Raw genomic sequence first — 16,006 nt, 5'->3', positions numbered from 1 at the left:
ATCCAGGTCGCGCCGGGTGCTGCGAGCTGTGTGACTCGCGCAAGGTTTCGCCCCTGGCCCAGAGTCCGATTTGGGACTCTCCCATGATTCATCTGTTGTGCCCGCACAGAGCCGGCGCTGCATCAAATGACTTCCGTTTATCTTAAGGTACATTTTTACAACTACTTGAGTACTGAGGAGGATGTGGCAAACAAATGTGATGGTCATCCATTTCCTAAATATGGGATTTAACATACAAAACATCAAGAAGACCATCGCAAATTCCTGAACCTGCACCTGTGATTTCAAAGAAAAAAGGTATTTTGGGGTTTTAAGAAATGGCTCAAAGGAAGGCCATGTAGTATTAATGGTGCCCCCATATTGTGGACGGTTGTACACCATAAAAGCCCTGTATTGCTACTAATAGGAAGATTAATATGTTGTTCATACTTTTATAAAATCAATTACAACAGCAGTTGGGCCATATTATAAATGTCATTTATTGATAATCATATTACAATGTATCCTTAAGTTCCAATCTACCCTTTGGCAAACAAATGCTTGGCCTGTGAGGTGATTACATGCAGCAGTTTTAACATTGAATGCATTTTTGTTCCAGGAAGTGGACCTGAATGTGAACCTGAGAAGTACTACAACTGTGCATATCCCATTCTACGTAAGTATTGTGCCTTAAAACCATCATCTTAACATAAGTGGTAAGGTAAACAAAAACAGTAGAAGTTGATTTATTTTTAATAAGCATGGTCAAATCAATTATTTAAAGCATTAAAAATCAAACTAAGATTAACTATGTACCAGTTGGTCACCACCCCTACTAAAATGCATGTTCCAAAATTGGGACACTTATTAGTTCGGCATCAGCCAGCCATAATCATACTCGCACATCTGCCAACATCACAGCCTCCTCCCTCTCTTGGTATGTCCTTTCTAACCAGCAGGGCAAACCCACCAAAGGTGGTGGCACAGTACTATGCAGTCAGGTGGGATTGACCCTGGGAGTCCTCTGCATGGACTTCATATCCCATAGAATTTCATGGTGTTGGGTCAAACATGGGCAAGGAAACCTACTACTGATTACCAACTACCACTTTCCCTCCACAGATGAATCAGCATTCCTCCTCCATGTTGAACATCACTTGAAAGAAGAAGTGAGTGTAGCAAGGTCACATAATGTACTTTGGAGAATGTCCATAACCAAGAGTGCCACTATTGATCAAAGCTATTGATTCCTTTCCGACATAACTGCCAGACACGGCAAGTGTTGACAATACTAGTATGAGGGAAAAAAAACATTCTTATCAAGTATCTGCTGTATTGGTAGGAGTGATCACCATGTAGTTCTTGTGGTGATGAGGTTCTTCTTACTGAGGACACCCTCCATCGTATTATCTGGCAACATGCTAAATGGCCTAAATTCAGAACAGATTCAGCAGCTCAAAGTTTGACATCTGGATGGATGGATTTGTTTATTGTCATGTGTACCGAAGTAGTGAAAAGTATTTATCTGCGAGCAGTTCAAACAGACCATTTAATACATGAAAAGAAAAGATAAAGAAAATACATAATAAGAAGAAAATACATAATAGGGCAACACAAGGTCCACAATGTAAATACATAGACACCAGCATCTGGTGAAGCATACAGGAGTGTAGCATTAATCGGGTCAGTCCATACGAGGGTCGTTTAGGAGTCTAGTAACAGCAGGGAAGAAGCTGTTTCTGAATTTGTTTGTGCATGTTCTCAGACTTTTGTATCTCCTGCCCAATGGAAGAAGTTAGAAGAGTGAGTAAGCCGGGTAGGAGGGGTCTTTGAATATATGACATTCTATGGGATACTACCAACAGCAGGTTTGTATTCCTCTACAATCTGTAAACATATGGCTCAGCACATCCCTCACTCCATCATTGCCATTAAACTAATGGATCAACTCATGTTCAATGAATATTTGGAGAGAGCCTGTCAGGATCTGCACTGAGTGGACTTAAAAATGAGTTGTCAACCTGGTGATGTTATAACAAAGGACTCCATGCATATGAAACAGCAGAAGTAGCCTGCTAAAAATTAAACTGAAATACCCACCACGACAGAAACCAGCCTTCAGCCAATTCTAAGTAAAAGTGAAGTTGAAGCCCAAGATCAGCTATTATGGTATTGAATGGCGGAGCAGATTTGACGTGCCATATGGTTGACTCCTTTCTTATGCTCAAAGTGCACTGGATACAGTAAAGGAAATGCCGTCCCAGTAAAATTGAAGTTAATGGGAATCTGTGGAAACTCAGCACTGACTGGAGCCATACCTAGTACAAAGGAAAATAAAATCACAAAATGGCGGAAATATAGAAAAGTTCCAGCAAGGAAGGAGGCCATTTGGTCCATCATGTTTGTGTCTGTGTTTGTCTGGGTTAGTCCACTGATCATTTTCCTGTAGCACTGCAATTTTTTCTCTCTTCTCATTGCAATTTCCTTTTGACATCAAGGCAGCATTTGACCAAGTATAGCAGCAAGGAGCAGGAGCAAAATTGAAGTCAATGAAAATTAGGGGAAAATGCTCCATTGTTTGGAGTCATACCCAGCACAAAGAAAGATGGCTGTGGTTGTTGAAAGCCAGTCATCTCAACCCTGGGCCATTGCTACAGGTGTTCAGCTGCATCCCTTAGCCATAAGGTCAGAACTGGGAGGTTTGCAGATGATTTAATGGTATATATTCCATTCACAACTCTTCAGGTAATGAAAGAGTCATTGACAACAATCAACAAGATCTGGAGAATATACAGGTTTGAGCTCATAAGTGGCAAGTAAGGTTCTTGCCACACCAGTATCAGTCAATAATCAACAAGCAAGTCGAATTATCTCTCTTGTCATGCAATGGCTTTACCATCACCAAATTCAAATCCATCAACATCTGGGAGTTACCATTGAGCAGAAGCTTAACTGGACCAGTGACACGGTTATAGGGGCAGATCAGAGGCTGTGTATTTTGTGGAGAGTTACTCATCTGCCGACACGCATCGTCCTTCTCCACCTGCAAGGCGCAAGTCAGGAGTGTGATGGAATATTCTCCACTTGCATGGATGAGTGCAGCCCCAACACGCAAGAAGCTCAGCACCAACCAGAACAAAATAGTTCACTTGATCGATATGTCATCCACAACCTCAAACACTCACTCTCTTCACCAGTGGCACAACGTGGCTACAGTGTGCAGCACCTGGAAAATGCTCTGCGGCACCTCACCAAAGCTTCTACAACAGCAACTCCCAAACTGTACTCTCTGGAATGGAAAGGCCAGCAACACACCGTCTAAGTGCTGCACGCCCATTCCCCATTCCTCTTGCTCCAAGAACTCTCTCTCACTTCAAGTCACACAGTATCCTGACTTGGCAATATATCATAATTGCTTCATTGTCAGGGCCTAAATCATGGAACATCCTAACGAATAGCTCTGTGGGAATACCTTCACCATACAACTCTCAATGGTTTAAGAAGCCACCTTATCATTTCTTCTCAAAGATGATTAAGAATAGACAATAAACACAAGTTATGACCGCATCCCCAATGAATAAATTAAAAACTAAAAATGTACAAAAGCAACCCTCCTGTACCTCAACCAAAGAATTTTTTTGTACAGAAGAGTTGAGAGGGCATATTCTATCATGAGATTCATCATAGTTTAGTGAATCCTTTCCTGTTCTGATGTCCAGCCACAAGAGGGTACATTTACATCTTCACCAACTGACTGAGCAGACTGCTCATGCAATGTGGAATTGGCACCAATTTTATTTCAGTGATTCAAATGGGACGCAAAGTGAGTGGACTCTATAACAAATAAAACACTCTGCCAGATTGTTGTCTACACAGTGAAGACAAATGTTTGTTGGGAAGACGGTGACTTACTTGTAATGTCACTGGATTACTAATCCAGGGGCCTAGGTTAATGTTTTGGGGATGCAAATTAAAATCCCACCAAATCAGCTGACCGACTTTAAAGTCAATTAATAAAAAAGGTAGTTTCATTAATGGTGACCAGGAAATCATTGTTGATTGTTGTAACAGTTCATCTGGTTTACTAATACCCACTAGGGAAGAAAATCTGCCATCCTTACCTGGTCTGGCCTTTTTGTGACTCCAGATCCAGTGTAGTGCCTTTTGAAATGTTCAAGGGAAATTAGAGATGGGAAACAAATGCTGGCCTTACTACATTAGTTAAAAAATAAATTGATAAGGATTTAGCTGCACTGAGGATTTATTTTGGCAGATTAGCCTAGTAGAAAGGTGAAACAAATACTTTGTTAAGCAAAGTGGAGACGAGCAGTTGAGGGTCCTCGATCATAGCCCTGTCCAGTTGCAAAGCAGAGCCCTCTCAGAAAACCAAGCTGTTGCACAGAAAAGAAAGCAGAAGAAGTCTGTCTATGTCAGACCCCATAAGTTCTACTCTAAACTAGAATAAAAGTTTCCAAAAGAAAGCTACAGGTCCATTGTGGTAATTATTTTCTGGATTTGGCTCATAGTGTTAAAACCTATCCGAAGTTGTTTTGGCAGACGTATTCTTAGAGTTTAGGAAAGTAGACAGATTTAGATTGTGGGCGGTAATTTCAGCATATTGTCTGGTTAACGATTATTGTTGTTAACTGTAAATGTTGTTCTTTACTGTTGCTTTTCTAATGTGTTTTAAAGTTTAATAAATGTTTTGTTATTTGAATAATTTGCAATGAGACTGACCCCTTTCCTCAACAGGTTTCATCTCTTTTCTTACATTTTTGTTCCAAATTGCAAAAATAAATAGTTACAACCAGCAATCCACGTTTCCCTTCTGGGATTTGGGATGCTCTCACAGCGGGGTTCATGATAACAGTGAAAGAAACCTTGGTCAATTATATTTTTCTTTCTACATAGTCTGCTGATGGAGAGCTTGCTGTCGCCCTAACACAGGACAGCTAACTCATTCATTATGATACATGGAATGGAACATCATCTTGATGTCTCTGAATTAGTACTACACTACTCAGTAGGAAAGTTGAACAACTGACAAAGTCTTTTTCAATAATTTTAATTCTATATACTCCCCATTGCAAGAACTAAAAACGAGTGCTTTAAAGTAAAGTATTTCCCTCCTAATATTTTATCATATTGAGTATCCTATTAAGCAAGCATTTCAATGTATTAGTGAAAATGCCTTGTGATGTACAATCTTGAAATGTTACTTGAAAGGATTTTGGAATTGCTGACCAACAATTGGCCATTTTAATGAAACAGATGTCGTCCACTTGCTTTTTGCATTGAAAACAAAATTGATCCTTGTTGCAGAAGAGAACCACTTTGATGGAGGAAAGTGTATGTGCTAAAAAGGCCAGCAAAAGATACAAGCCCAAAATGAATTTCTATTAGGAAGCTGTCTTTTGATATTCAGATAAGACTCGAGGAATCTTGCCATCACCCGTCTTCTAAATTTGAGATTTTTTTTAGCAAATATAGGGCGAAATTCTCCAACCCCATGCAGGGTCGGAGAATCGCCTGGGGGCGCCTAAAATCCCGCCCACGCAGGGTCGGAGATTCTCCGCCACCCGGGAAGTGGCGGGGGCAGGAATCTCGCCCCGCCGATCGGAGAGGCCCCTGCGGTGATTCTCCGGCCCAGATGAGCCGAAGTCCCGACGCTGGGAGGCCTCTCCCGCCGCCGAGGTTTAAACCACCTCTGGAATGGCGGGCTCAGCGGCGCGAGCAGGTCCCCGGGGTCCTGGGGGGGGGGGGGGGGGCGGGGGGCGATCGGACCCCGGGGGGTGCCCCCACGGTGGCCTGGCCCGCGATCGGGGCCCCCCGCTCAGACTGCGGGCCAGTGCCCTGGCTGCACTCTTTCTCCTTCCGCGCCGCCACAGCCTCCGCCATGGCAGAAGCGGAAGAGAACCCCGCATCGCGCATGCGCCGACCGGCGAAAGCCTTTCGGCCAGCCCTGCTGGTGGGGGCGCCGGGTGTTTGCGCCAGTCTTCTGGTGCAAACCACTCCGGCGAGGGGCTGGCCCCCAAAGGTGGGGAGAATTCCCCACCTTTGGGGTGTCGCGACCCCTGAGTGGTTGGCGCCACTCCCCTACTCCGGCACCCTCCGTCACGCCGGGTAGGGGAGAATGCCGCCCCATGGTTTCTGCCAGTGGTGGAGTGAGAGGAGTGTCAAGGAAATTTGCAATATAAATCTTTAGAAAAATTCAGGCGTAGATTTGTTTATGTGACCAAGTTCAAATATTTAGCTTTGGTGAATTGAGCATTCATTTGAGATTTAATCCTTCTTCTGACATTGTATTTCAGAAAAGTTAAGTAAAACTTTTTAAATTGCACGAACTGAGATAAGCAACAGGGATTTTGCATTTATGAATATCAACTTCTCATTAAAAATAAACAGTTTACATTGTTGCCTTTATATTCCAGACTACTTAGAAAAAGAGGGACTTTGCAAATCAGGTGCACACAACTTTAACTGCCCAATTCCGTGTGAAGAGATCAAGTACTCTACTGTTGTGTCTTACTCAACTTTTCCAAGTCACAGGGGATTGCGATTTCTGTCTGAAAAATTCCAGAAAAGCAAGCAGTACATCAGGTGCGTAATGTGGACTCCATAATCAGATTTGTGAATCTTTTGACATAAAACTTGTATTAATATGACAATTATACCATCAGAATAATGCATTACAGTGGTGAATTCTCCATTCCCAACGCCGTGATCAGGAAACCTGATCAGGTGGAAAATGGAGCGCCTCCCAAAAACGGGATTGATGCCGGGTGCAAAACTTCTTGCAATGCTCTGATTTCCTCCACCGGCGGTGGCAGCGAACTACCCGCCCTGTGCCGGCGCCACCAAGCAAAACTGTGGGCAGGATTCTCCGGTCGACGCCGAAATCACATTCGGCGATTGGTCGGACAATCCTCATTCATGACCGAACCGGGTCGGCGCTGCTTTTGCGGTGCTCCGCCTCCTCCAAAGCGGCATACTCTCGGAGTACGCCGTGCGCCATATCGATGGCCTCAGGACATTGCCTGAGGCCCACCCCCCGATGCTGCGCCCCCGACCGCCCGTGATCCCAACGGCATCAGTAGCGTGTGGTCTTATCCGTTGGGAACTCGGCATGATGGCTGTGGACTCAGTCCAGCCCTGCCACAGTCGGGGGGAGGACCGATCCGTGGGCAGGGGAACTTTGCCAGGGGCTGGGGGCACTGTTGGGGGGTGGTCCGGGGTGCGTGTGCTGGCCAAAGGGGGTGCACTATTTCGCAGGCCGGGTCCGCAAGCGGCCAGCGCCATGCTGCCACTGTGCGCATGCGCGGCCAAGGGCCCAGCAATTCTACAGGCTGTATCACCAGCCAGAGCCAAGCAGGGAAAAATGGACAGCACTAGAGAAAACAAGCAGGTGCAAGGTTTCCTCTGTATTCGGACCTGCAGAACACAGACAGAACTGAGACCAATAGCCATTAGCATAGCAATGAGCTATCTCTGGGGACAAAAAGAAACATTGAAACAATCGAGACCAGGACAGACTCCCCGGCGCCAGTGGAAGCTAAAACAAAGGCAGGCCAACAGTTACAGAGGGCCCGCCCAACAATCAGGGAACAACCCTGGTATTAGAGAAAATCAATACGAACGATTGGCACATGATCCAATTAATTTGGACTAAGTCCGGGGTCCGCCCAGAAGGGCGCGAAACCCCTGGGGGCTATAAAACGGAGTCCCCAAGGTCAGTTCGCTCTCTTGGAAGCTCTTGGAAGCTCTTACTCCTCTCCGTCACCTTCACCTTGGCATTTGGCTCTCAGCGACGAGAGGCCGCCAAGCACCAGCCAAGTAAGTCTAAGGTCAATGCACGCTACGAGATAGACGCTCCTAGCTACTATTCTATACCAGTTCGAAGCCAACAGTATCAGAACCGGACAACGGCCATTGTTCCTCTGACTGAGTGGGCCACTCGAAGCTAAGTATAGGCTTTTAGTAGTAGTTGTAGTTTAGTGAGTAGAGTTTGTGCATGAGTAATAATTGACTGTGTGTGTAAATAAATGTGTATTGATTTCAAACTTACTTTTTTTTTTTTATAAATGTTTTTATTCAGTTTTCATATTTTATATTGAACAAATTACAAATTGTTAGGAGAGAAAAAGAACAAAAAAAAAAAAAAAAAAAAAAAAAAAAAACAACAAACAAACACGCAAAAATTAACATACATATTTACAGGTAAGCATCTTCGTAGTAGTAACTGCGCCCGCCCCCCCCCCCCCCCAACATGTTTATTTAGTTTGGTTTTGGGCCTTAGCTAGCCATCGAACCCCCGTACCGAACCTGTAGCCCCTCCCGCTACCTTCCCCCGACTATTCTTCCTCTTGTACATTGGCCACAAATAGGTCCCGGAACAGTTGCATGAATGGCTCCCACGTTCTGTGGAAGCCGTCGTCCGACCCTCGGATGGCAAATTTGATTTTCTCCATTTGGAGAGATTCCGAGAGGTCGGACAGCCAGTCCGCAGCTCTGGGCGGTGCTGCTGACCGCCAGCCAAACAGGATTCTACGGCGGGCGATCAGGGAGGCAAAGGCAAGGGCGTCCGCCCTCCTCCCCAGGAATAGATCTGGCTGTTCTGAAACCCCGAAGACCGCCACTATCGGGCATGGCTCCACCCTCACTCCCACCACTTTGGACATAACCTCGAAGAAGGCTGTCCAGTACTCCACGAGTCTGGGGCAAGACCAGAACATGTGGGCGTGGTTGGCCGGGCCTCTTTGGCACCGTTCACATCTGTCTTCCACCTCCGGGAAGAACCTACTCATACGGGTTCTTGTTAAGTGGGCTCTATGTACCACTTTTAGTTGCGTCAGGCTGAGCCTTGCGCACGTGGAGGTGGAGTTGACCCTATGCAGTGCTTCGCTCCAGAGTCCCCACCCTATCTCCATCCCCAGGTCGTCCTCCCATTTCCTTCTTGTTGCGTCCAGTACGGTGTCGTCCCTATCTACCAGTCGGTCATACATGTCACTACAGTTCCCTTTCTCTAGGATACTTGCGTCCAGTAGGTCTTCCAGTAGTGTCTGTCGTGGCGGTTGTGGGTACGTCCTTGTCTCCTTTCGTAGGAAGTTTTTGAGCTGCAGGTACCGTAGCTCGTTCCCCCCAGCTAGCTGAAACTTCTCTGTCAGTTCGTCCAGTGTTGCGATCCTGTCGTCCGTGTATAGGTCCCTGACTGTCAGTGTCCCCCCGTCCTGCCTCCACCTTTTGAAGGTGGCGTCAGTCAGTGCTGGTGTGAACCTATGGTTGTTGCAGATGGGAGCCCTGTTCGACATTTTGGTCAGGCCAAGTTGCTGCCGCAGTTGGTTCCAGGATTGGAGGGTGGCTGTCACCACTGGGCTGCTGGAGTGTTTTTTGGGTGGGGATGGGAGTGCTGCCGTGGCGAGGGCCCGGAGGGAGGTTCCCATGCAGGAGGCCTCCTCCGCACGCACCCACTCAGCCTCTGGCTCCTGGATCCATCCCCTTACTCGCTCGGCTGTTGCTGCCCAGTGGTAGAATTGTAGATTCGGGAGGGCTAGCCCTCCCCTGGTTTTTGTTTTTTGTAAGACCTTCTTTGGGATCCTAGCATTTTTACCCCCCCATACGAACGCCATGATGAGTTTGTCCAGCGCTTTGAAAAAGGCCTTGGGGATGTAGATCGGAATGGATCTAAACAGGAAGAGGAACCTGGGCAGTACGTTCATTTTGATCGTCTGAACTCTCCCCGCGAGGGAGAGCGGGAGTGTGTTCCATCTTTGCAGGTCCTTTTTAACTTCCTCCGTCAGGCTGGTGAGGTTCCATTTGTGGATCCCTTTCCAGTCATGGGCTATTTGGATCCCCAGGTAGCGGAATTTATGTCGGGCTTGATTGAACGGCAGCCCCTTTAGTGCTGCCCCCCCCCCCCCCTTGCGGGTGTACTGGGAAGATCTCACTTTTGCTCATGTTGAGTTTGTAGCCCGAGAAGGCTCCAAACTCTTTCAGGAGCGCGATGATTCCGTCCATGCTGCTTTGTGGGTCCGAGATATAGAGGAGCAGATCATCCGCATAGAGTGAGACTCTGTGCTCTCTACCTCCCCTTCGGATCCCCCTCCAATTTTTTGCTGCCCTGAGCGCGATTGCTAGCGGTTCAATTGCTAGTGCGAACAGCAGCGGGGACAGTGGGCATCCTTGTCTGGTGCCCCTGTGCAGCTGGAAGTATTGGGAGTTGGTATTGTTGGTCTGTACACTCGCCATGGTGCGTTGTACAGGAGCTTTACCCAAGCGGTGAACCCTGTTCCAAGCCCGAACCGCTCCAGTACCTCTATGAGGTATTTCCACTCGACTCTGTCGAAGGCCTTTTCTGCGTCCAGGGAGACGATCACCTCTTGTGTTCTCTCCCCGGAGGGGGTCATTATCACGTTCAGCAGGCGCCTGATGTTCGCGGTAAGCTGTCTACCTTTGACAAAGCCCGTCTGGTCCTCTGTGACCACCTCAGGTACACAGTCTTCTAGCCTCTTGGCTAGGATTTTGGCCAGTATTTTGGCGTCTGCATTCAGCAGAGATATGGGTCTGTATGACCCACATTCCGTTGGGTCTTTGTCTTTCTTAGGTATCAGCGAGATTGAGGCCTGTGCTAACGTGGGTGGCAATGTGCCCCTAGCTAGCGAGTCTGTGAACATCTCCCGCAGGTGCGGGGCCAGCGCTGTCGCAAATTTTTTGTAGAAGTCCGCCGGGAATCCGTCCGGTCCCGGCGCCTTCCCCGCCTGCATGGAGCTAATGCTGTCCATGATCTCTCCCAGTGCTAGTGGTGCTTCCAGATCCCGTTTTCTGCCCTCTCCCACAACTGGTATGTCCAGTCCGTCAAGAAACCGGTTCATCCCAGCCTTCCCCGTTGGGGGCTCTGAGGTGTACAGCTCTTGGTGGAAGGCCTTGAAGGTTTTGTTAATCCTCTCTGGTTCTGTTTCCAACGTGCCTCTGGTATCTCTGATTTGCGCAATTTCTCTGCTGGCTGCCTGCTTTCTCAGCTGGTGGGCCAACAGGCGGCTGGCTTTGTCTCCGTGTTCGTATAGGGCCCCGCGTGCCTGGCGGAGTTGGTGTACTGCTTTCCTGGTGGAGAGCAGGTCAAAGTTCCTTTGTAATTCTTTCCTCTCCGCCAGGAGTTCTACGGTCGGGGCCTCGGAGTATTTATGGTCTACCTCCAGTATGGAGTCGACCAGCTTCTGCCTAGCCACCCTTTCCTCCCTATCTCTTTGCGCTTTGTAGGCTATGATTTCCCCTCTTAGTACGGCCTTAAGCGCTTCCCAGAACGTGGAGGGTGAGACCTCCCCGTTTTGGTTGATCTCAGTGTACTCCGCTATGGCCCGCGCTATCCTTTCGCTGAAGGCCTTGTCAGCTAGTAAGGCACCGTCCAACCTCCATTTGGGGCGCTGGGCCCTTCCCGTCTCTAGCCGCACATCCATGTAGTGTGGGGCGTGGTCTGATATCACAATTGCGGAGTATTCCACCTTGTCTATCTCTGGAAGCACCGTTTTCCCCACCACAAAGAAGTCAATTCTGGTGTACACGTTGTGTACTGGGGAGAAGAAAGAGAATTCTTTCTCCCCCGGGTGGGCGAATCTCCAGGGGTCTACTGCTCCCATCTGCTCCATATAGTGACTGAGTTCCCTTGCCATGTTTGAGGTTTTCCCCGTTCTGGGGTTTGATCTGTCCGTCGTTGGGTCCTGTACACAGTTGAAGTCCCCCCCCATGATTAGTCGGTGCGTCGCTATGTCCGGGATTTCTGCCATGGTCTTTTGGATGAAGCTCGTGTCGTCCCAGTTGGGCGCATACACGTTAACTAGGACTACCGGCGCCCCATCCAGGGCCCCGCTGACCATGACATACCGTCCCCCTGGGTCCGTAACCGTCTTTGTCGCCCTAAACATTGTCCTCTTGCCAATCAGGATCGCCACCCCCCCTGGCCCTTGCCCCATAACAGGAATGATAGGTTTGTCCCACCCAGCCCTTTCTTACCCGCAGTTGGTCCTGCTCCCTCAAGTGCGTCTCTTGGAGGAAGACTATGTCGGCCCTCATGTTTCTAAGGTGGGTGAGGACTCTAGATCTCTTCACTGGGCCATTAAGTCCCCTTACGTTCCAGGTGACTATTCTGGTGGGGGGCTTCTGCCCCCTTGCTCCTGTGGGGTTAACCATATTTGTCCGGTGGACGCGCCCCTGCCCTCTGGGGTTTCCCTTTGTTAGGGGGCCGTCCAGGATGTCCACTATCACTGCTCTCCCCATGCGGTCGGGTCCCTGCGCTCCGGGGTTCCCCCTTGTCCCGGGGACACCCGCCATGGCCGTCCACTGTGTGTCCGCCACGCGGGTAGCCCCCTGCACTCCGGGGGGCCCCTTCACCCACAGACCGTACTGGGTGGGTGTTTGCAGCAGTTCCCTGTTTCGAGCCCTTGTCTGTGGCACTTTGTGGCCCTATTCCCTTTCTGGCCTCTTTTGTCCCTTCGTCCCTGCATTTCCCCTCCCTGGTCTCTCGCCCCCCGAGTGCCCCCCCCCCCCGCTCTATCCCTTTCGGGGATACCCCTGTGTACCCCTCCATTGCCCCTCTCTCCCCCATTCCTGTCCCCATTTGCTCTCCCACCTTTGATGGGTGATCCCCCCCCTCCCCTGCTTGGCGCCTTCCCCCCTGTTGGGGGTGCGCTGCGGCCCTGCTCTGTTGCGCGCCCCCTTCGCTAGCTTTCCTGCTAGCACGGTGGCTCCCCGCTCGGAGGTTGCTGTCCCCCTTCCCCTCTCCCCTCTCCAGTACTCCCGTTCCCTCGTGCCGGGGCCTGGCCTCCCACCTGGAGCGGGCCCTTGGGCATTGGGTTGTTTTTCCTGGGTGCTCCTGCCAGGGGGGAGGGGGCTGGCTTTGCCTCGCCCCTCCCCACCCCCCCGTCGGCATGACGTATCTCCTTGCCATGGGCCCCTCGTCCCTACTTCCCATGGCGTTTTTCCAGCCCGTGCTCCTCAACGAATCTATTCGCCTCGGCAGGGGCTGTAAAGAAATATTCCTTGTGTTGGTATGTGACCCAGAGTTTTGCTGGGTACAGCATACCAAAACGTACTTTGTTCTTATAGAGAGCTGCTTTCGCTCTGTTGAACTCCGCCCGTCTCTTAGCTATGTCCGCTCCAAAATCCTCGTAGATTCTGATGGCGTGCCCGTCCCAATTGCAGGCTCTATTCTCCTTGGCCCAGCGCAGGATTGTCTCCCTATCCCGGTACCGGTGCAGTCTGGCTATAACTGCTCTCGGTTTTTCCCCTTCCTTGGGCTTCGGGCGCAGTGACCGATGAGCTCTGTCCATTTCCGGTGGGGTGGGAAAAGTTTCCCGCCCCACTAAGGAGCCCAGCATCGCAGCCACGAATGTTGTGGGATTTCTACCCTCTATCCCCTCTGGCAGGCCCACTATCTTAATGTTTTGCCTTCTCGAGTTGATCTCCTGGTCGTCTACCCTGCCCTTCAGGCTCCCCTGTGTTGCACTCAGTTTCGCCATTTCCCTCTCCAGGGACATGACCCGGTCGCTCACGTCAGTCGCTGCCTTCTCCAGCTCTTTAATGGTTGCCCCGTGGGCTTCCAGTATCTTCCCTTGGGCTTCCAGTATCTTCCCTTGGGCATCCACTTTCTCCTCCATTCTGGTCAGAGCCTGCTGCACCCCTGACATGGCCCTGGTCATTGCTGCCTGTGCTGCGGCCTCTGTGTCTGCTTTTAACTCTGCCTTGATTGCCTGCAGCTGCTCCCCTCACCACCTCTGCAATGGCTTCCTTCCAATTCACGCCCCCCTCTAACCCCAGGGGAGAGGTTGCCCGCCCGTCCAGCCCTTTTGGATGCGGCGATACATTCTTCCCGCTGCTTCGCGTGTTGACTCGTTCGCCCAAGCTGGTTTGCCCTTTGCCCCGTCCACCTCCGGTGCCCCCTTTCTCTTGGGTCCCTTCTGGCATTTTTTTCTCCCCCTTCCCCTTCATCGTTTCTTCTCTCCTTTTTCTTCTTTTCCCCCTTTTCCGCACCCTATTTTAATTTTATTTATATATATATATATATATATATATATATATAAAAATATATGTATATATTTTTTTTTTTTTTTAAATGAAAAATTTATTTCCCCCCTTCTTTCCTTTACCCCTTTATTTCACCCCTTTTCTCTTTACCAGTTTTCTTTTGGGTTTTTATTTTAAAAAAAAGAACAGAAATATAAGTCTCTTTTTTCTTTTGTTTTCTCTCTCCACTCGCCCAGGAGAGAGAGAGAGAGTCCCCCTTTGTCCTTGCCACGTGGTGGTCACTGCAGTTGGGGGGAGGGGGAGGGGCGAGTGGGGCTGCTGGTTGGGGGGGGGGGGGGTTTGTGTCCTCGCTGCTGGTTGGGGGGGGGGGGGGGTTTGTGTCCCCGCTGCTGGTTGGGGGGGGGGGTTGGTGTCCTCGCTGCTGGTTGGGGGGGGGGGGGGGGTGGTGTCCTCGCTGCTGGTTGGGGGGGGGGGGGGGGGGTTGGTGTCCTCGCTGCTGGTTGGGGGGGGGGGAGAGTTGGTGTCCCCGCTGCTGGTTGGGGGGGGGAAGGTGGTGTCCCGCTGCTGGTTTGGGGGGGGGGAAGAGGGCCCGCCGCTGCCGCACCGTTCCCGGCCCGCGTGGGGGGGGGGGGGGGAGAGAGGGGTTGGACCTGCCGCTGCTGGGCCTCCCTGTCGCCGTCGCTCCTCGCCTCCGCCTTCCGCCGCCGCCCGCTCCTCCTCAGCTGCCGCCCGCTCCTCCTCCGCTTCTCCTCCGCTGCCGCCCGCCGCTGCCGCCCGCTGCTCCTCCGTTGTCGCCCGCTCCTCCGCCGTTGCCGCCCGCTCCTCCTCCGCCGTTGCCGCCCGCTCCTCCTCCGCCGTTGCCGCCCGCTCCTCCTCCGCCGTCCGGCCTGTCGGGGGGGTTCCTTCCTGGCGCTTGCGGGAGCCCCTCTCCCTGCGACCTCCTCGCTCGCCGCCCGGAAGTCGAGTCCCGACAGTATGATTTCAAACTTACTAACTGGTGTATCGAGTCATTGATCAGTATTTGGCTTTGAACCCTGTGGTGGTATCAGAAAGATACCTGGCGACTCTTGAGCAAAGGTAATTAAAACAGAGCAAATTAAGGAAAGCATAACGAGCAACAACCCGCTCCTGGTAGCCATCAAGGTGATGGTCACCCTGAACTTCTGGCTCATTCCAAGGCTCAAACGGAGAACTGTGCGGAATCTCGCAAACATCCTCACACAGATGTTACATGGATACCCTATGTGCCTGTCTGTGCCTGATGTTCAGGCAACGTGCACAAATTCTTGAATTCACACTTACCTATGTTGCTCTCACTGCTCCTTCCCGTACACTCACCCCTTTATTATAAAAGAATCATGGAATCCCCATAGTGCAGACGAAAGCCATTTGGCCCATCAAGTCTGCACTGACCCTCTGAAGGAGCACCCCACCTAGACCTACGTCCCCGCCCTATTCCCGTAACCCACCTAAACTTTGTTTTCTGGATACTCAGAGGCAATTTAGCATGGTCAATCACCTAACTAACACATCTTTGGACTGTGGGAGGAAACCAGGGCACCCAGAGGAAACCCACGCAGACACTGGGAGAAAGTACAAACTCCACACAGAGAGTCACCAAGTTTGGATTTGAACCCGGGTCCCTGGCGCTGTGAGGCAGCAGTGCTAACTACTGTGTCACCAATAACATTGGGGCCACATCTTGCAGGGCAGCGGAGGGGAAGACGGCAACCGCGCATGCGCTGGTTTGAGCCATCAGCCGTCGTGACGTCAGCCGCGCATGCACGGGTTGGAGCCGGCCAACCTGCGCATGCGCGGCTGACGTCACTTATGCGCCGCCGTCACGTCATTCTCGGCACGCCGCCTTGACGCAAGCGTCAAGGCCTGGCGGCCGAGTGTTACGGAGCGCCGCTCCTAGCCCACTGGGTGGGGGTGAATAAGGTGAGAGGAGCGGCCTCCGAGGCCATCGTGAAACTCGGCCGAGTTCACGACGGCCTTCCCGATTTATCGCGGG

The 16,006-nt window shown here is 50.5% G+C and overlaps 1 protein-coding gene across 1 annotated transcript in view; it reads left to right on the top strand.

Annotated features, from left to right (window-relative positions):
- LOC119963314 (acid-sensing ion channel 5-like) overlaps positions 1 to 16,006 on the top strand; it is a 77,382-nt gene that overhangs the window by 42,063 nt on the left and 19,313 nt on the right. Inside the window, exons 6-7 of the mRNA XM_038792289.1 lie at positions 599 to 655; positions 6,411 to 6,579. Coding sequence (XP_038648217.1) covers positions 599 to 655; positions 6,411 to 6,579 — 226 coding nt within the window. The remainder of the gene's footprint in view (positions 1 to 598; positions 656 to 6,410; positions 6,580 to 16,006) is intronic.

The sequence above is a fragment of the Scyliorhinus canicula genome, chromosome 3 (genome assembly GCF_902713615.1).
Source record: "Scyliorhinus canicula chromosome 3, sScyCan1.1, whole genome shotgun sequence".
In the NCBI taxonomy this organism is placed as follows: domain Eukaryota; kingdom Metazoa; phylum Chordata; class Chondrichthyes; order Carcharhiniformes; family Scyliorhinidae; genus Scyliorhinus; species Scyliorhinus canicula.
The sequence above is the reverse complement of the archived record's forward strand: the minus strand, read 5'-3'. Positions and strand labels throughout refer to the sequence as shown.